The sequence below is a fragment of the Carettochelys insculpta genome, chromosome 7, assembly GCF_033958435.1.
Source record: "Carettochelys insculpta isolate YL-2023 chromosome 7, ASM3395843v1, whole genome shotgun sequence".
NCBI lineage: Eukaryota > Metazoa > Chordata > Testudines > Carettochelyidae > Carettochelys > Carettochelys insculpta.
The window spans coordinates 73,575,153-73,597,013 of record NC_134143.1 but is presented as its reverse complement, the minus strand read 5'-3'; the positions used below and the strand labels follow the sequence as shown (position 1 = coordinate 73,597,013).

Here is a 21,861-nt window from a genome sequence, read left to right as displayed (position 1 = left end):
GTGGGGTTGAATCCTCCCTTCTTACCTCTGCATCTGAGCTGGAATATAGGGGTTTTGCCTCTCTCCCTGCTCTGCTGTGTGTGCACTAGGATTTGGATGTGATCCCTGCCCCATATGATAGTATGCCTCCCCACACCCTTCGTCATATGAGCTGGGATCTGTGGGGCTCTCAGCTTCTTGCTTGCCCCGACTGTGGGACTAGCAGTGCTTGTCTTGCTAAAGTGGGTCTGAACCCTTGTCCATGTGAGCCAGGATGTGGGGGTGGCTGCCGCTTCCCTCAGAAGGGATTTGAGCCTTACATGGGAGTCAGCATCTGGGGAAGCCAAAAATAGGCAAGCTGGAAGCATGCACTGCGAACACACTGCTGAGAATGCAGTGAGGAGCTAAGAACCAGCAGGCCTGATGCACATCACAGATTTCTCAAGCACTGGGGAGGGAGGACAGGAACACCCGCTGACGGGAATAGAGCACTGCACACCTCGGAGTGATTTGTTTCAGGCTTCATTTGTCTCCATGGGATGCTCTCATTCAGTTGAAACCATCACTTTGAGATGAAGGCGCCACGTCACACCTCCCAGAGCCCCCTGAACTTGCAGAATTATCCCGTGTGTACAGGAAGCAGGGGGATATGGATATAGCAGATGATTAATTTCATACAACAATATGGCAGAGAGCCAGCTGGGCTAGTTTAGTTTGATAAGACTTTTCTGTTTATAGGGCGACTCTTCCAGGTGCTCTCAAATCCACCCCCCAAAGAAATGTAATCTGAGTAGAGCAACTAATTCAGAAAGTGTTCAACCAGCTCTGTAAAGAAAATATGTTATTCGTGTGAATGCCCATTGGGTGCGCAGAGTGATGGGGGGTGGATCAGCAGGTGAGAATATGGACAGAGGGGGTAGGATCTGCAAGGAGGAATGTGGGTGTTATGGGGAGGGAGATACATGCAAGAGAGTGGTAGGGAAAGGAAAAGCAGTAGAGAGCTCAGATTAGGGGGAAGGAGTGGGACTTCGAGGCCGTGTCTACACTAGCCAAAAACTTTGAAATGGCCATGCAAATGGCCATTTCGAAGTTTACTAATGAAGCGCTGAAATACATACTCAGCGCCTCATGAGCATGCGGGCAGCTGCAGCACTTCGAAATTGACATGGCTCGCCGCCGCGTGGCTCATCCAGATGGGGCTCCTTTTCGAAAGGACCCCGGCTACTTCCAAGTTCCCTTATTCCTATGAGCAGACGGGAATAAGGGGACTTCGAAGTAGCCGGGGTCCTTTCGAAAAGGAGCCCCGTCTGGACGAGCCGCGTCAATTTCGAAGTGCCGTGGCGGCCCGCATGCTAATGAGGCACTGAATATGTATTTCAGCGCTTCATTAGTAAACTTCGAAATGGCCATTTGCATGGCCATTTTGAAGTTTTTGGCTAGTGTAGATGTAGCCAGAGGGAGCAGGAGAAGCGAAAGCATGGGGAACTGCACAATGGCTGGGGTGGCAGAGAGGGGGCCTGTGAGCCCTCAATTTCCCCTACATGTGTGCTGAGATATGGGCACCCTGCCCCTCTGGAGGTGTCTGAGCCTTTCTCCACATGAGCTGGGAGTGCAAAGGGATGGGGAAGTAATGCAAATGTAAACAGCTGAAGTGAATGATTTAGTTGGGAATGGTACTGCTGTGAGCGGGGGGTTGGACTAGATGAACTCCTGAGGTCTCTTCCACCCCTAAGTTCCAAGATTCATATTACTGTGGTATAGCCTGTCATTGCTGGTGAGAATCCTTCTTAGGTTAGGAGATCGTCTATAGGAAAGGACAGACCTGTCACCTAGGGCCTTCTGGAGTGTGGCATCATGATCCAGAATAGGTTGTAGGTTTTTAAAGATGCATTGTAGGGGTTTGAGTTGGTGTCTATAGGTGATAAGTGGTGTTCTGTTATTGATCTTCTGTGGCCTATCTTGAAGTAGCTGGTTTTTGGGTTTTCATCTGGCTGTCATTTTTTTTTTAAACTTCTCCTGGTGGATAGTTAAGTTTGGGGATACCATCACCAGACCTAACATTTGTGCACTTCTAGAAACATTATATATGCCATTATGTACCAAAAATGCCCTGCCACTATGTACATTGGCCAGACTGGGCAAAACCTTCACCAAAGAGTAAATGGACACAGAGCAGACATCAAGGAACTCAATACACAGAAGCTGGTCAGTGAACACTTCAATGGAGTGGGCCATTCTGTAAAAAGACCTGAGAATTTGTGTCCTAGAGCAAAAAGAATTTAAAAACAGATTAGAGCAAGAAATTTGTGAGTTGGAATTCATATTCAAATTCGACACATTAACACATGGTATGAACAGAGACGTCAATTACCTCATGCATTACAAGGATTGCTTCCCTTCCTTTGATGCTCGTAACTATCTCAGGCACGACAATTAACATCCCCCTGCTCTTCATCCCCCTCCTTTAGTCCTATGTATTTGATTGGTCAGTTTTTATTGCAATTTTTTTTTGGTCTTCTGTACTTATAATTGTCAGTCTGTATTGGAAATGAGATGAAGAGGGTCTGTCCCATGAAAGCTCATCACCAAATAAATCATTTTGGCTACGTCTACACAAGTATACTACATTGAAGTAGCTTATTTCAAAGTAAGAACATTGAAATAGGCTACTTCGACGCGTATCGTCTACACGTCCTCCAGGCCTGGTGCCATCGACGTTCAACGTCAAAGTAGTGATGGAGAACGTCGAAAGGAGCCGCCCCGGAAGGAAATGCAGAGCATCCACACACACAAGTACCCCCCGTTGACATAAGGGGCCAGCAAAGCCCCTAGCCACTCCCTTAAAGGGCCCCTCCCAGACACACACAGCCTGCACAGCACGAGATCCACAGAGCCGACAACCGGTTGCAGACCCTGTGCACGCAGAATGGACCCTCAGCTGCAGCTGCAGGAGCAGCAGCCAGAAGCCCTGGGCTAAGGGCTGCCGCATGCGGTGACCACAGAGCCCCGCAGGGGCTGGACAGAGCGTCTCTCAACCCCTCAGCTCATGGCCGCCATGGAGGACCCCGCTATTGCGAAGTAGTGGGACACGGATCGTCTACACACGCCCTACTTCGACGTTGAATGTCGAAGTAGGGCACTATTCCCATCTTCGGATGGGGATAGCGATTTCGATGTCTTGCTGCCTAAAGTCGATTTCAACGTTGAAATAGCACACGGTGCATGTAGACGCGACGCGTGATATTTCGATGTTGTGCTGGCTACTTTGAAGTAGCCAGCTAGTGTAGACGCACCGTTTGTTAGTGTTTAAAGTGCTACATTTCTACTGTTTTACTTTGTTGGAGTACAGACTAATACGGCTACCTCTCTGTTACTAGTAGCAGTGGTATACTGGGTCAGTTGCAGGATGCTGGTGAACTGCTTCGTGACCACTAGGTCATACTAAGTGAATTCAGCTATTGGCTTCAAATTGTGTATCTTGGTATCTTCTCAAAGGGCTTCACCCATTTTGTAGAACAATGGGCACAACTGCAGATGGCAGCATACAATATTGTACACCTTGATCTCCAACAGATTAACGGGGCAGCAAGAGGCAAGCAGCGGCACTTCACGCTGGGATCTATAGTTTCCACACGATTGTGTCCCTCTCCCAGAGGGTGCATGCATGCTGCAGTTTGGGTCCCTTGCTGTGCTACAAGAAGCCAACATCTGTGCTATGGAATAGTTCACAGTAGATAGGACAGATTGAATAGCCATTCAGAACTAACTCTGAGAAAAGGGAATCACAAGAAGATTCAAGCAATATGCAGTCAGAAGAGGAAGCAAACTTTCTATTGGTCATAGTGTCTTCATAGTGACAGAAGAGCAATAGAATGCCCACTGATTTCTGCAACAGATGGCGACATGCACTGATCTGTCTTGCATGTCCATTGAACTTCTTTCCAATGGAAACACAGAGTTTATAAAGGACAGACCAGGTCCTTCATGCAGCCTTTTTTTTTTTTTAGTGTCATGGCCGAAGTGTTTCCTTCTCATAGACAATCACACCTTGTACATCTTATTTTACATTAGTTACACTTAGTTTTAGGAAAAGCAAACAGAGAACAGGGTGGTTCCTGACATTTCACCTCTTGTCACCCCCATCCTTGTTATTATATCTCCCTACAAATGTATCTGATCGGAGGAAGTGCTATGAAAATAAATGTATTCACTTTTTCTTCCCACCATGTATTGTGTTAGGTTTGGCCTTATAGTGTTTTTCCTTCAACGTTCATGGACGGCAGAACACGGAACAATGGTCTCAAGTTGTGGTTGGGAAGGTCCAGGTTGAACATTAGGAAAAACTTTTTCACGAGGAAGGTGGAGAAGCATTGGAATGGTCTACCCAGGGAAGCAGCGGAGTCTCCACCCCTGGAGGTGTTTAAGTCTCGCCTCGACAAAGCCCTGGCTGGGCTTGTCTGATGGGTTTGGTCCTGCTTAGGGCAGGGGACTGGACTCAATGGCTTTTTTAGGTCTCTTCCAGCTCTATTGTTCTATGATTCTTTGTGTTTCCTCTTGCCCAATGCCCCACTTTGCAAAGAGCCTCCATCCAACATACATTCATGTAACTCATATGTTGACCAGCAGAGGGTGCCGCAAACAATAGCACAATGGAATGGAAAACTGCTTGCACAGGATCTGGGTAGCGGGGGATCTGTACTCATATTTATCACAGTCTGCAGGTTGCAGCACACTGCCCTGTCAACCTGTCATACGACTGTGAAAGACAGAAGGCCTGCACCAACTACTTGCATTCGGTTTAAAGTAGGTTAAATTAAAAAAAAAAAAAAAAAAAAGTACGGCTCATAAAATGGACACAAAGATAACCAAACTACATTACTTACTTTGGCCACACAATTTTCAGTCTTCATAGCAGTGCTTGCTAGACATACTGTTTCTTGGTTTAAGCACAGTCTGGCACAGCTGTTGTAAGTCTGTGGAAAGATTTAAAAAGTTCTGAACAGAGGCACCCGATTTCCTATAAGGTGTCAGACTTTTGGTGCAAGACACTAATAATTCTGTGAAGCCATTCTGCTATATTTCTAATCACTTCCTTTTCCCAAACAAAACAGAAAAAAACAGGGTGAAATGAAGTTTCAAATCCCATTCAAAGTAGTCTATAAAATAAATCTATCCAGTGGGCATGGTACTGGAGAGGAGAAAAAGCATTGCTCATGCTCATCATGCTCAGATATATTTTTATTTTTTAAGTGGAAGCATAAAGTAAATGAATGCAGAATAGCCTGGTTCATCCAGCTCTCCTTACAAGTCATATCACCAATATCTGTTGAGAGCGGCCAGGGATTAGCAAATGGGGAGAATTCAGCAAGTCCTGATGCTTGATCCAAAAGCAGAAATTTGGAAAAAAAAGAAAGAACAAATTAATACATGAACCCTACCAAACGGATCTGTGCTATGTGGAGTAACCACTTCAGTCTTTCAGAAGTGGGTAGGATGGGCTGGAGTGTCTAGAGTCACACTGGGACAAAAGTCAAAAGTACACACGCTTGTGGACATTTGCACACTTCATAAAACCACCATTTGGTCATGTTTAGCACTTCCTGCTCAGGAGAGGGATCAGAATGAATAAAACCATTATAAATCACGATTTAGATGCACTGACTTAACTGGTATGAGGAAATTTGGACAGCACTTTCTTACTCTACGCTGTTCCAGCAAATGTATCTACACCTTGTTTTATAAGGATCAACAGTCACTAAATCCAATCCAAAATTTGAGAGAAGAAAATGAGACGAGATGCTTTGTTTCTCCATTTTTCATGACTGGGTTTTTTTTTTTTTAAATAAAAACACCTGGTTTTTCTCTTTTTCATTATATCTTACATTTGTAGTGTTTTGTACTTGCATTTTGTCTGCTCTGATTCCCCCCACCAATTTGCAAATCAATTATTATATATGGTTATACACAATAGAATGTATTACTAGGCACTGAATAAATTAAAGGCTAGACACATATTAAAATACAGTACAGTTGAACCTCTTTAATCCTGAACTCCCTCATCTAGCAATATCTGTAATCCGGAATGATTTTAGTTAGCTGGATGACCACTTACCATGGGGTTGACCAAGTTTTCCATGGTCCCATAAAGTTCATTTCCAGACACCAGTCCGGCTCTTAGTGTTCTGTGCTGTTATTTAGCTGTAATATACCCCAAAATGTCTTTTAAGAGCCCAGTAAGCAGTGAAAGTGTTGGTAATGTGCTAGACAATATTGACCTTCTGTGGTCCAGCAAATTCTTTTGTCCAGCGCTGGTCAGGTCCCAAGGGTGCTGGATTAGAGAGGTTCAATTTGTACCTGACCCAATCTAAATAGTCAGCAAACCAAATAGTCAACAAACCAAAAAAAGTATTGATTCCTGTTTACAGATGCAAGGTAAGAGAGAGCCAGCTTTAGTAATTTGCCCAGGATGCAAAGTCATTCTGTGGCAGAACCAGGATTTGAACCCAGCTCCTTAGTCCTTGTCTTACACTCTCTTTTTCCAAGCAGAGCACACAAACAAACCTGCTGAACAAGCCTACTTTTCAGAAATCAGCCTTAGAATCATATACTACCCAATAACAACATGAGTAGCGACGACGACAGGAAAGAACTGATTGTTTGAATACAAAATCAGCAACATTCCATTTTGAGTCCCCAGAGAAGAATTTAAAAAACTAGAACTGGCTCAGCAGGAAGTGAGACCTGTATTACAACCACACTGAAGCACTAGTGAGCAAAATAGTGTATAAATAAAGAACGATTATCTCAAAGCAGTGCACAACGCCCACTGAGGGGCTGGGAAACTCCACTTGCCCTCCTAGTGACTCTCTCTGGCCTTAGACAACAAGTCATCAGATTTCTCTGAGGGTGTGTCTTCACTACCCGCAAGATCGATGCGGCAGTGGTCGATCTTCGGGAGTTTGATTTAGCGCATCTGTTAGTAACATGCTAAACTGAACTCACAAGGTGCCCCTGTCAGTGCAGGTACTCCTGCTGCTCACTAGGGCTACGTCTATACGTGAAGCCTACATCGAAGTAGCCTATTTTGATGTGGCGACATCAAAATAGGCTATTTCGATGAATAACGTCTACACGTCCTCCAGGGCTGCCAACGTCGATGTTCAACATCGACGTTGCGCAGCACCACATCGAAATAGGTGCAGCGAGGGAACGTCTACACGCCACAGTAGCACACATCGAAATAAGGGTGCCAGGCACAGCTGCAGACAGGGTCACAGGGCGGACTCAACAGCCAGCCGCTCCCTTAAAGGGCCCCTCCCAGACACACTTGCACTAAACAGCACAAGATACACAGAGCCGACAACGAGTTGCAGACCCTGTGCATGCAGCATGAATCCCCCGCTGCAGCAGCAGCAGCCAGAAGCCCTGGGCTAAGGGCTGCTGCACACGGTGACCACAGAGCCCCACACGGGCTGGAGAGACAGCGTCTCTCAACCCCCCAGCTGATGGCTGCCATGGAGGACCCCACAATTTCGACGTTGCGGGACGCGGATCGTCTACACAGTCCCTACTTCGACGTTGAACGTCGAAGTAGGGCGCTATTCCGATCCCCTCATGAGGTTAGCGACTTCGACGTCTCGCCGCCTAACGTCGAAGTTAACTTCGAAATAGCGCCTGACGCGTGTAGCCGCGACGGGCGCTATTTCGAAGTTAGTGCTGCTACTTCGCAGTAGCGTGCACGTGTAGACACAGCTTAGGAGTGGGGAAGTCGACGGAAGCGTTCGCTCCATCAACCTCCCGTAGTGGAGACTGCGTGGAAGCGCCAACTAAGGTGTGTTGACTCCAACTACATATTTAATGTGGCTGGAGCTGTGTTTCTTAATTCACCTTCCCCCTTTAGTGTGCAGACCTGGCCTGAATTTCAGCTTCCCCATCTGCGAAACACGGATAGTACTGTCTCTCTCACAGGGACATTATCACAGTACTTTGGCAGTATAAAGCACAATCTAAGTGTTAATTATAAAACAGCCGTATAATTCCTCACCTTTCTACAAAAGGTGAGAAGGAAAACGAAACTGCACCAAGTATGTAACTTCTTTTTTAAGGCTGTGGAAATGCACTCACCATATGTAATGAATAAACATAACTGCACCCTCGAGGCAGTATACGCTTGCCTGGCAGGTGGCAACAAGGTCTCAGGCTAAAACTTTACAAGTGATCGAGGTATTCTTTTACCAACATAAAAAGTTTAAGACACCAAATCATTCGCAATGCACTTGCTTACACCGAGTTTATGAACACACCATACGATATTTATTTTCCCTTCGCTTATTTACGAATGCCTAAGTTCGCAGCTCTATGTTTCAACTGAAACATGACGACATCTTAAGCAGGGGGATTGCAGCATTACAGCCGCCTCACACCGTTTGAAGTTCCTGGACAATCTGCTACTGTTCTAAGAAAAAAAAACAAAACATGAAAACCAGGCATTGCAAGGTAAAATCCTTTCCAGTTCACCTTTATAATTGGATCCAAGTAAGAATCTTTTTTTAGTTTGACCCCAGACTGCTCAAGTCAGAAGAAGAGGTTTCTTTGCAGAGGGAGCACTTGGAAATGGTAACCTGGTTCTACGCCAGAGGCAGATAGCTTTGCGTTGGAGTGCTTTATTATGTTTTTATATTGCATATAAAGCATGCAAACATAAACCACTTTGCTGAAAGCTACCCTCTTTGCGAAAGCTGGCTGTAATTCTGAACAAGTTTTCAATTTTCACACTGCTGCTAGGGTAAAACATTTTAAAGAGTTTAATTTTTACAGTGGCTTCACTGACATGGGATTATCTAACAAAGTAATGGCTAATCAATAGAGGGTTTAGTTGTCAGGTGAAACATATAACACACTAAAAGGGATTGATTGCTGGACTCCTCCTTATTTACTAGGAGGTATATATTTAAAATGACACAAACTTGTTACCAAGCTGCATTCCTTTAGCCTTGCAAAAGCCGTTCCAGAAGAACGTTAAGCAGCCCTATAGCAAAACAAGAACTAATGAAAAAAAAAAAGTCTACAAATATACGGTAGCACCAAATCACGTCAGGAGCAGGAATGTGATGCAGAGAAGAGAAACCACAAAGCTGCCTGCGTTCTTAGCCAAAGGCTTAAAATGCCATACAGATGCTAGACCATAGTTCACTAAACATATCTAATCTCACTCCACCAGTATTTTAGATTAGATTTTTCTAATGCTTATGTGACTAAGTCTGATAGACTTCTTCCTTTTTAAAGAGAGAGCATGACCTCTGCACTCCTTGCAGACACAAGACTTCCACTGATGCCAACGGAGCTTTGGAAGAGCAAGGAATGCCAGACTGAGCTCTGAATACAAAGTGGAATTGCGTTCAGAAGGATTTCAACCCTTGGAAAAGTCATTTCTTTGGCCATTTATCTAGAGACTCCCCAGTCTCTGGATGAAACTCCACTTTTTAAATACACACTACAACGCAGAAGTTCAGTAAGATTTTTTTCACTAGTTAATAATTACATGATTTATCAGAGAACGCTAACACTAATAAAAACGCAGCAAAAAGGCAAAACCCATAGCCTTCCCAAGTCATTGTCAGAGCACACATTATTAAAACTGCTTCTTTTCAAGTAATTTATACTTAGCTACAAAGTATAAATTACCAACCCATTTCTTTTAAAGGGGGTTATTAGACTCTGAAGGATTCAGCAGAATTGGGAAGTTATATAAACAAATCATTCCTGAAGATTTGGAGAGATCAGTTTCATCTCACTTACAAGGTCTTAGGAGACTTGCATTAATTATCCTTAAGGTCTTTCACATGGACTATCTTAAATAAATGCAAATTTATGTATTTATTTCAAATGAGGTTCTCCTCCTGAAAGTATTAAATAATGTCTACAAATTTAAAAGCATTTTTATAAATAGGTAATTAAACAAAAGACTAAAATTAAGTCAAGCTGCAAAACATTACCCAGAATCCATTGTGAGGAGCTTTTGCTTTTGTTTTAAAGCACATTTAAGACTACATTTTTGCTATCAAATGCCCACTGTGCTGGGAGGGGGTGGGTCTCTGTGGGAAGTCATAAGACAAAATATAGAATAGCTAAACAAAAACTAGAACATTTACTAGATTGTCCCTAAAGTGTCGTTTGTCATATTGCAATTACACCTTGCCTAGTGCAAAGCCTGAATCCTTAATAGTGCCACTAGAGGGAAGTGTCTCAACACATGGTAGACAGGGAATGGGTTTTCTTGAGCAATTACCATAACAAAGCTTGTGTGGCTGCATGTACCTTCTAATTACTCACTACAATTAAAATGACTAACCCATAACAAACAAACCCCACCCTGCCTGTTCTCAGAATCTTCATTAAATCTTACCCTTTTTCTTGCTTTGATAAATGAGAAAATGGGTGTACATCACAATGTCCACGCACCACAGGGCTAGTCAACCGAGCAAAAGCATTTAAACAAAAACAATGAGCAAGAAAAACTGGAGGTCTTGTGCGAAAGAAAAGAAAAGAAAAGAAAAGAAAAGAAAAGAAAAAAGTCATGGTGTTGAGCCATCTGGTTGCTGTTTGAAAATAAATGGTCCTCAAAAGAGCAGAAATATAGTGCATCTCCTCTCCGTTCACTGGCGTATGAATCAGACTTTTAAAAATATATAGACAAAGTAACGTTTGACTTCTGTGCTGCTTCTACTTTTGCTCCCTCTTGTCCAACTGTGCAGATTATTCTAAATTGGATGGTTTATTTGTTACTTCTTGGGGTACAGCATTTCCATGGCATTGTTCAAAATCCCTGTGGATTTATTTACACAATGACTTGCTGATCTTAAAAGGTTTAAACCCTTCATTTTATCAGGCTCATCATCATTAAGGGAAGATGGCAGCCAAGTGATTTTTCTTCCCATTGACAATTTGTGACATTTCTCCAGCAGCGTGCAAGGTGTTGAAAACCTGGCAGCTGTTACCTCCTGGGATGCAGCTCCTTTTTTATCCTCCCATGACAGTTTAACTCAATGGGTCAGCACCTTTAAAGACTGCAAAGTATCACTGAAGTGGATGGAGGCTTGAATTACTGTTTCCTCCCTAATCAATGTAAACCCTCACTGCAGGTGAAACTCTTCATCTATAGAGGTGCATGGGGGAGGAAAATGTAATGCCCTGAGCCAGATGGTTTTCATCTTGTTTTTTTAAAGAAGAAAGGAACAAGCTAACAAGGGGACAGCTACTTTGTTAGCTTCTTGGCCTCTCTCATGGCTTTGGATCCCCAGGGTTCCAGCCACACAAGAGAGAGCATACAGAAAAACATAAACACTTAAAGAAATATAACTAGGGGCTGGCAACATGCTGCTTTCAAAGAGCTGAGAAAGCCCTGCTCAGTGCTTTATTTATCACTGCCCACGTTCTTCGGATGGTAAGTGGACATGAACACAAAGGGCAGGGGGAGTAGACAGCACTTGCAATTTACGCAATTATAGAGGAATGCAGAAATGCAGCAAGGCTGACAGCTCTTATTAGCACTAATGCTGGAAGAACCAAGGCAACAATGTCATTTTAACTTGGACTTCGGCACAAGCATGGTCTTCATCAACACTTTATAAGGCTTAATGCAAATCAAAGACAAGTAGTTATTTTAATTTTGCAACCACCGGATGAAAGAAAGCATATTGTTTTTCAAACAGATGGCAAAGTATTTCTATTCCTTTAACAAGGCTTTTCTCCCAACGACTTTTTCCTAACGCTCTGGCTGTGTCTACACCTAGAGAGTTTTGTCAACAGAAGGGGTCTTCTGTTGCCATAAGTCAGGGAGCGTCTACACCCATAAAGCATTCTGCTGACGAAGTCTCTACAGAACTCTGCATTTGTCTTGGCAATGTTATCCCTCGAAAATTTGAGGAATAGCGCTTCTGTCAACAGAAATGCAGTATAGACACTTCTATTCACAGAGAGGGCTTCGGGTTCACTGGGTAGCCCTGTTTGCAGAGCATCCAGTCAGCTGCTCTGTCGACAGAGGGCAGGGCAGCCTGGCTGCTCTCTGTTGACAGAGAGGATTGCTCTGTCAATCTGCTTTTATGTATAGATGCACTCTGTCGAAAGAGTTTCTGTCAACACAACTCTATTGACAGACGTTACCGTCGACAGATGCTTTTAGTGTAGACGTAGCCACATAGTCTTAGTGAGAGGTGAGTTAAATAGGATACTATAAAACTAACACCACTCTTTCCCCAGCCCCTGCGCTCTTCAGCGGAAGGAAAACTTGAACTACGAAATATCTTATCTAGATTAAGAGAGGAGGGCTGCATCGCCCATAGCCCTTGTACGCTTCCCTTTGTAACAGTCAATAAGCAGCTGAGATATGAGACTAAGCACTGGGCATCAGAGATTCATCCGGAGAAAAGGCCCCAGAAGCAAAGCCATAGACTAAAAATAAAGGTGTCCAATGGTTGCTATCCCCCATCTTCCCATCCTCTTGCTCTAATCGTGTCTGTTCTTCCTTGCTGTAGTTTGTCTATACTTCAACTTCAAGCCCTTCGGGACTAGGCCTGCTTTACATTCTGAATAGTGCCGGGAATATGCTTTAGGTGCTGCGCCTATTTATAAAAAAAGCACAACATACATGACAGCAACCCCGCTGCCATCAGCGCATCCCCACAAGGCACCTTTGACACAGCTCTCCTTCCACAAAGCCCGCCCACAGAAGGAATCGCAGCAGCAAAAGGCACTTCATTATTACTCCATTCGAAGGAGGGAGGGGAGGTTTTTCAAACAACCTGCATTGTGCCTGTCTTTTTTGAAGAACAGTGGGGTAATCAAGTTCAGGGCAGCCCTGGACAGCTGCCCTGTGACCTAGTCATGTTGACCCTCACTATTCATCGCTTTCCTTAGGACTATCAGGGCAAGCTCCCAGGGAGTGACCACCACAATAGACAGATACAAGCCAACAATAATATGGTTCCTGCAAAAAAAACAGATGGCACTGCAATAAATTTACAAATCTGCATTCATGGCTCTGTTTAAAACACCCAGGAGCTAAAAGGCTTGAGGGGCCCCCAGAGAGCTTCACAGTTTCTAAACGCCAGTTCTCTCCCCAAGACTATTGAGCTCATGTTCTTCATAAATGAAGAATGGAGATGTAGCCCTTAAAATAACAAATGCCTGACCTAATCAATCTAGCATTTGGGTCCAACACTAAATGATAGGCCCCCAAAACTAATTATGTTTTTTGGCAAGGCGACTGAATTAAAATTGAAACACACAGGTTAAAAAGGCACTGAAGCATTTGTGAGTCTTTTTGAAAAGGCTGCACGCGCGCACCCATACAAATGCACATGGCTTGAAACGGGAACCTGATTCAATAACTCATGCATTTATTTTTAAAATGAATCAGATTAGTCCCATGTGTGACCTGCCGGTCCATCTGTATGTGCTGGACTTAATGGGCACTCTTCTCACGCTTGCTTCAGTTTGAAGTATGAGAGAGATAAATTTAGTTTAATTTTCAACAGATCAAGCTATCCATTTTCCAAATGGACCATCTGGATCAGCCTATTAAAATTAATTTATAACTTTGCAGTGTGAAAATTCGTTTGTTAGCGTAAATAAAGTTGCCAAAAACTTTTGCCACTTGTCATTGTTTTTCTGAGGCTGTTTCTCCACCGTGGCTTTCCCTTTCCATCTCAAAATTTTATTTTATCATATTGAACAGCTGTCAAGCATAGAACCTTCACATCCTTGCTTCAGAGTGCTCCATAAAGCTCTGATTTCTTTGTAAAGTCCTAGCCAACAATAACAACTTCAATTTCCCAACTCTGTTTTCTCCTCTGTTCCTATCCCCATGTCTTCCTCCGTTTTGCTCACCGGGGATGGAAAGCCTTCCCAGCTCCAGTATGTTCAAGGTCCAAACTACACTCATGCAACTCCCCTTGCTCACACAGTCCACTTCTGTCAACAAGAAAATATCATTTCTTCTAGTACAAAAGTCTACTGGGCTGAATCAAACAGCCTGCAGCTTATGTATAGCTCTGAAAGCAGAATAGTGTCTTAATAATTTTTCTGAGTGACCAGGAAGAAAACAAAATAATCCGTGATGCAGTTGGCATATGACACAACATTTCAGGGAGAGGTAGATAATGAAGAGAATAGGTCACTGATTCAAAGCTATCTGAATTGCTTGGTAAACTGGGCACAAACAATGTGTGTTTTGAGAGGGCTAAATGTAAATACAGACCACTATGAACAAAGAATACAGGCTATGCTTACAGGACAGAGAACTATTGTGGGAAGCACTGACACAGAGATTTGGGGGTCATGGTGGATAGTTAGAGAACATGAGCTCCCATTGCCATGCTGTGTCCAAAAGGGCTCATGTGATCCTGGGATGCATAGAAATGAGCATCTTGAGCAGGAGTAGAGAAGCTATTTTTACCTCTGCATTTGACAGTGAGGAGACCAATGCTGGATTACTGTGCCCTGTTCTGGTGCCCATAATTCAAGAAGCTGATAAATTGGAGCGCGTTCAGAGAAGGGAGCCATAAGACTAATGAAAGGACTGGAAATCATGCCTTCCCCTAAGATATGTTAAAGGGTGACTTGATCAGCCTTTAAGTACCTCGCTGGGGAACAAATATTTCACTAGTGGGCTCTTCAGTCTAGCAGAGAAGGATATAACACCTTCCAGGGCCTGAAAGATGAAGCATCAAAAATTCAGACCAGGAAAAAAGGGGTAAAATTTTACCAGTGAGTGTAGTTAACCATTACAACAGTTTATCAAGGTTCAGGGTAGATTTTCCATTATCAAATTTTTCAGTCAAGATGGAATGTTTTTTCTAAAAGATCTGCTCCAGGAATTACTTTGTGGAACTTCTCTGGCCTGTGTCAGACAAGGTGATCACAAGGGTCTCTTCTGGCCTTTGAGTCTATAAATCTGACCATCACAGGCCCTCATCCCAAAAGAGCCTGCCAGCCCAAGCTTACATTCAAAGTGAAGGCTATGCTTCAGTACATTGTGAAATCAGAGCAATCAGATGCAAACTTATCTACTTGTAGTGTACCAACCCATCATTGCCCTTATTCAGTGTGCCCCAATACTGGAGGACAGGAAATAAATATACGGCTGTGTATATCTCTGGCATGCTACACCTAGATTTGGAAACTTTCTTGTCCTTCACTAACAGGGGAGAAAGAGGTGTGCATTTCACTCTTCCAAACTTGTAGGAAGACAGAGTCCAACAGGTGCAAAAGCTGCCACCAGGCCAAGAAGTAAAGAAGAAGTTTGGAAATACTGACTTCCAAAACTGAAGTGAAGGACCCTGCAATGGGATAGTCATATTAGGATATGTGGAAATACTGCCTAGAGGTAGAGAAGATCAGAAGCCCCCTTTGGAGACAGGTTTGTAGGTTCATTTCAACGTCTCCATTCCAGTTTTGGTTTGCTGGTGCATTTTTTCAATAATGTTATATTTGGAATAGCCATATCCCTTCTTGAGCCTTTTTGAAACTAGAACCATGGACTAAGACCAGTCCTCTCTTTGATGGAGGAACTTGCTCTATGGACCTTATCTACAGAGGGTACTTCATGGCTAATCTTATGCTGGCTCCTCTTGGTGTTGCTGGAGGTTAGGAGAACCATCAATGTGTTGTATGAGACATTTGATCAGTTCTAACAACTATCCTTCCTCAACAAAGTCAAGGACACATTGTTCTTCAAAAAAGGCAGGCAGTTCTGTGCTAACTGGAGAAGTTTACAACTAATCTTGCTTTCATGCTGCATTGGTCTGAGTTGGAATCAGGCTGATTTCTTGGCATATGGCAAGTCAGAGAAATTATTATTGCATCCCTCCCATTGCCATGCTTTTGTTCAATGTTCTGCTATTGTATGCACTGACTCACTGGCTGTATGTAGAAGACAAGGAACAACAAAGAGAACGACATGCTTTGTAGGAAGCTTTCTTTATTGCTTGGTTGCAGTTTTCCTTCCCCTTTTCTGACAAGTCATTAAGATTTAGAGGTCCCCATTCATGTAGTTAATGATAGAACATAGAATCATAGAAGATTAGGGATGGAAGAGACATCAGGAGGCCATTTAATCCAATCCCCTGTTGAAAGCAGGACCAACCCAACTAAATCATCCCAGGCAGGGATTTGTTAAGCCTGGCCTTAAAATCCTCTTGGGATGGAGATTCCACCACCTCCCAAGGCAACCCATTCCAGTGCTTCACCACCCTTCTGGTAACATTTGCCAGATGAGCAAATCTTTTCCTTTCCTCTTCCTGGGCTTGCTCAGCATGCTTGTGCATCTTGTGGAAGCAGCAGGAAGGCCTGCAAAAGCCTATCCTCAGCTGAAGAAGCAGAACTAAACCCAGAAGCTCGCTGGTGGGACCCATAACTCTGCCTGAGACAGGCAGTTCTTTCTCTGACTCCCAAGCTGGCTGAAGATCAATTACTTGTGTCTGTGAGCCCTCACTCATAGAAAATATGTAGTGTAACTTTACCAAAGTGCAGCAGGCTAAGGAAGGAGAAAGACAGGAAAGTCAGGGGGAGTGGGAATCCAACGCTGTTATCTGACATCCCCGCTGGAGTTTCTACTGTATTTTGTATTAGCTCCATCTTTTAGATCAGATGCTGTTCACAGCAGGACTGTGCACAATGTACACCACAGATTACATCACTGACACTTTCTATGGCCATTTCCTGAGCTAAGACAAGCATCCTTTTCCCCTGAACTGTGGTAAAAAATCAAAACTTTTCCAATAAAACCTTATTTTTCCTTAGACAATATTATTGAAGGAGTTGATGTGTAGGTATCTATATTATACCTTCTACTGTTGGACTGAAGTGCTTAACGCATATTAAAAAATTGACCAGAGGGGCACATAGCCAGTTTACAAATCTACGTTCTCTCTCAGCCAGGATGAAAGAATCACTGAATTGGATCTTTTGGTGGTGCTAGGCAAGTAACATATTTTTTGGGCTGGGGCTAGGGAGAAGGGGAGCAGGGATTTGCTCTTTAAGGATATTGAAGCATTAGTTTGTTGAACACCAGGGGTGATCAGCAATGCACAATACCTACAGGAAGATATATTCCCTGCAGCACAGAACTTAATTTAAATTAAGAGGGCAAGCAATCTGTTTTAATATAGAGAAGGGATCTTAAAACTTTTGCAGGGTGCGGGGGGCAGAGCAGATCAGCACGGACTCATCTTAAACTTTTAGCAGGAAATTAAAGTAGCTCTACTTTTAGGTTGTCAGTCTGAAGAGTGGCTGGAAGAAAGCTTACCTTCCAGGTACGGTATGAAGTGCAGTTATTTGTAAAGCATTGTTACAGGCTGGGGACCGACTGGCTCAGCAACAGTACGATGGAAAGGGACCTGCGGGTTACGGTGGATGAAAGGCTGGATATGAGTAAACAGTGGGCCCTTGTAGCCAAGAAGGCTAACGGCATACTAGGGTGTATTAGGAGCAGCATTTCGAGCAAATCTAGAGAAGTAGTTATTGCACTCTATTCGGCACTGGTGAGGCCACATCTGGAATACTGTGTCCAGTTTGGGGCCCCCAGTATAAAAAGGATGTGGATTTGCTGGAGCAGGTTCAGCGGAGGGCAATAAAAATGATTAAGGGGCTGGAGCACAAGACCTATGAGGATAGGCTGAGGGATTTGGGCTTGTTTAGTTTACAGAAGAGAAGAGTGAGGGGTGATTTAATAGCAGCCTTCAACTTACTAAAGGGGAGCTCTAAAGAGGAGGGTGAGAAATTGTTATCAATGGTGTTAGACGGCAGAACAAGGAGCAACGGTCTGAAGTTACAGAGCGGGAGGTGTAGGTTAGATATTAGGAAAAACTACTTCCTCAGGAGGGTGGTGAAGCACTGGAATGCATTACCTAGGGAGGTGGTGGATTCTCCATCCCTCGAGGTTTTTAAGTCCCGGCTGGACAAGGTCCTGGCTGGGATGACGTAGTGGGGGTTGATCCTGCTTGAAGCAGGGGGCTGGACTGGATGACCTCCTCAGGTCCCTTCCAGCCCAAGGATTCTGTGATAGCACCTTGAGATGCTAGGTACTACAGAAAGGCAAAATATACTACCGTAAAGGTCTATTATCCAGCGCCACAGCTCCCTTGGGGTGCCAGGCAATCAAATGTGCTGGATATTGGAGCACGGCCGGTGGCCCCGTGGCAGTCGGCACCAGCATGCGGTTAACTCAAAGAGCTAGGTGCCGGATAACCAAGCTTTTACCATAGTAATGAGACAGACGGAGTACTCCAGACCAAAACTTGAGAGTTCCCCATGATTAACAAGCAAAGACAATTCAGATATAAAGTCTCAGCTGATAGTGCTATACACAGTGAAATAGGCTTGCTCAGAAATAGATAGTCCTGTTCATATTCATAAAAGCCCAAAAGCTCTGACTTTGCCAGGTACAATGACACATCCCACAAAAGTTTTAACATCTCTTCTGATCCCTTCTTGGTATTAAAACAGATTCCTTACCATCTTAATTTAAATTAGTTTCTATAGAGCAGGGAATAAATCTTCCTGTATTTATTGTACATCACTGAGCACTTCTTTCCCACCAAGAAGAGTAAGAAAGGACATTCAAGTTTGAGCATGAGGATTACACCAGATTAAAGTCGAGAACTTAAATTCAGACTCCAGACTCCTAAAGCTTTTTAAGATTCAAGCCATTAGAAAGTTTGATTGTATTTGTAAGAGACTAATTGCATACCTGTCTAAGTGAATTCTTCTCTGGAATGATCTTCCTAGGGGGCTCACCATTATTGCAGTCTTCTCTCTCGGAGGAATTCTGCGAAAGAAAGGAAGCTTTAATTCACTGTTTAGATCCAGTATTATCCTGTGGGAGAAAAGGAAACTGAATACTTGTAAGGTATACAGGCTAGATTTTATACTTACGAGTAAAAGCTAGCCTCAGGTACAAGCCAACGGGCTTGTCAGGACTAAGGCAAAATTTTTCTCATTCTTCATAACTGATGCACCATTGGATATGTGTAGTAGAGAAGTTTTTGTTTTGGACTTTTCTCTAAAGTAGCTGGTACTGACCACTGTTGGAGGTGGAATGCCAAGCAAGTGATTTGATTGCCTGACCTAAGATACCACGGCTTACATCCTGAATTCAATCTAGTGATTCATTTTCAAAAGATTCCGTTTAAAAATGAGTAAATAGGCAATAAAAAGCAATTTTCCCTCTATATTCCCGTATCTGATATTAGCACGAAGACTGATTGCTTGCACAGGAGTTTAGTGAGCTGCCAATATTCAGATTTCTCTGGCCCACCTCTGAATTATGGTGAACCAGATTATCAAGTTCTGTGATATCAGTGTTAGCACCATTTCTGATATGCCTCCCAGTGTCACCCTTTTTGTGGGTGCGTGCGCTCGCGCACTCTCCAGAAAAGCAGAGCTGTACTACAATACCACCACCTAGTTGGAAATACAGGATGTTGAGGAGGAACAAAAGAGGTTGCTGCAGAAACGCTCTTCAGCTAGTAATGGTCTCAGAATACTTGACAGCAGACTTCTGTTCTCTTCATGCTATGGTTCAAGCCAAGGATTAGTTGTCTGGGAATAATATTATAAAGCCGTGCTATTGCTCATCTTAGGACAGGGGCAGTCTCTGGGACACATTCAGCGAACAATTATCCGGGGAGGTAAGGGAACAACCATGTCCATGTTGGCCAGGGAAGCAATACTAGAACATGGTGGTCACTATCACAATTTCACCTTCCCTCCGACAGGCTAAGGAGAGACTAGTTTGCTTAAAAAGCCTTAGAGGAATTCTGTACAAACATTTATAGTGAGCATTGAATAGCCGTGAGGTCACAACCCTATGCCTTCCATACCTGGAGACTAGCCAGCTTTTAATGGCACAAAGGAGAGCCACTAGGAATGCTATGTCAGTAACAAGAAGCATTTCTGGCAGATGGGGTCATGGTAGGATTTTAAAGTTGAAGTTGAATCTCCTTATGAACATCACCTCCCAGAATCCGACTCAGCCAGTTATAGTAAAGCTCCTAACCTGTCCAGACTCCCACATCGAACTAGCTCCCAACCCCAAATTTCATTTACTGCTTGGAATATTTGTCAGTCCAGGAAGCTGGGGGATACTGCAAGCAGCATGGTTGAGTGAGGAGGACCACGGAGAGGAAGCAGGCTGCAGGAAGCCGTAAGTGGCACAGCAGATGCTGTGTGACCAGGCAGGGTGTAGGTAAGTTACAAGGTTCTAGTTTCATTCAAGAGGAGGAAGAGAGTGGGAAGGTCTCAAGAACATGAGCAAAATTTACTGAGAGATGTAAAATAAATAAATAAATAAAAAATAAAACCTCAAGTTGGTATAAACTGGCCGAAGGATTCTAAATGAATCAAGATCTGCAAGCCAACTAATGAGCTTTATAAGACACAACTGACAAGGCACAGTGGCATCTGAGCAACAGTAGCAAAGTAGCCAGGGTTTAGAGTGTAAATCAATCCTAAACAGGCCTGATAACTCAGTAAAAGAACCAAATCTTAGGAAGTTTCCCCCTAGGAAAACTGAGAAAGTATTATATTAACTCTGGGTTAAGAAGGTTGTGAATGCCCAGGTTATAACTGTACAAGAGCAAAAAGGAAATAAAGATGCATCTCTGTACAAATTGGTCTGTTCTCATCTGCGCAGTTTAACAACTGATAATGGCTACAATTTTGGTACTTCTGCAAACAGATTAAATACTAGAGATATAGGATGTTGCAATTATTTCCTGGGACTGCTTTTCTTATTTAAAGATGTATTTTGAATATTCAATCTTCCTTCCCATAACAGCTTCAAAAATCCTATTTTTCTCAAGGATGTGTGTGTTATAGAAAACGGTTATTAAAGTGAAATCTCATCTTTCCCTGTCTCTCCAATGGCCTTTCAACGTCATTAAGGTTAAAACCATGTCAAAAGCCAGGAAATTCAATGCAGAGGTTAAAAAACAACCTTTATACTGAAATTTCTTGTTATCACAACGTGCCACAAGTTTTCCAGTTTCTTTTTCTTTAATTTAAAGATCTAATTTTAAAAGCAAGCAGAGGGCCTTTTTGCATTCATTATCTTTATAGGTGGCAAGGCTACGAGGTTGGCTGAACAAAGACCAGACAAAGACTGCCAAGTGCATATGGTGGTTCACAGCTTGGCGTCTCTCCATTCTACGGTACCAACGCAGCAGCTCCAATCACAGACTATTAAAGAGGAGCGCTGCTCATGCACTTTTGTCGGCAAGTAAGTTCCGCTTGGTGAAGACAGAATGGCTGGAAAGCCTTACATACGAAACAAAGCACAGATGTTTCCAACTCCCGCACATTTCTTAGGAATAGGAAAATCACCATTCCAGGTGTACTACAACCCTCCAAACAGTTCAAAAAATAACCAAGCCAGCATTAAAGTGAATTGTACTCAACAGAACAATGCTCCCTGTTAGTGACCATAAAACTACATCTCCATGTATGTCTTATTGCTGAACCATGAGAGGGAGGTCTGCTTATCTACTTAAGGGCCAGAGTTTGAAGTCTCTTTCCACATGAGGAGTGATGCTTCCAGCCACAAGAGAGGAAGACAAGGTTTTCAGACTGGTGTTTTGCAGTCACAGTTCTGAAATATCAGAGGGGTAGCCGTGTTAGTCTGGATCTGTAACAGCAACGAAGGGTCCTGTGGCACCTTATAGACTAACAGAAAAGTTTTGAGCATGAGCTTTCGTGAGCACCAAGACCAAGCATCTGAAGAAGTGAGTCTGTGCTCACGAAAGCTCATGCTCAAAACTTTTCTGTTAGTCTATAAGGTGCCACAGGACCCTTCGTTGCAGTTCTGAAATATGGCATTTGGTGCCC

At 43.4% G+C, this 21,861-nt stretch overlaps 1 protein-coding gene across 8 annotated transcripts in view; it reads right to left on the bottom strand.

Annotated features, from left to right (window-relative positions):
• BTRC (beta-transducin repeat containing E3 ubiquitin protein ligase) overlaps positions 1–21,861 on the bottom strand; it is a 187,826-nt gene that overhangs the window by 80,577 nt on the left and 85,388 nt on the right. For 6 of the 8 annotated variants that reach the window (XM_074999282.1, XM_074999281.1, XM_074999283.1 and 3 more), the window contains 2 exons: positions 18,728–18,805; positions 4,863–4,952 (listed from right to left, as the gene is read on the bottom strand). In XM_074999282.1, the coding sequence (XP_074855383.1) occupies positions 4,863–4,952; positions 18,728–18,805 (168 nt within the window). The remainder of the gene's footprint in view (positions 1–4,862; positions 4,953–18,727; positions 18,806–21,861) is intronic. The other 2 variants (XM_074999284.1, XM_074999289.1) reach the window with 1 other exon arrangement.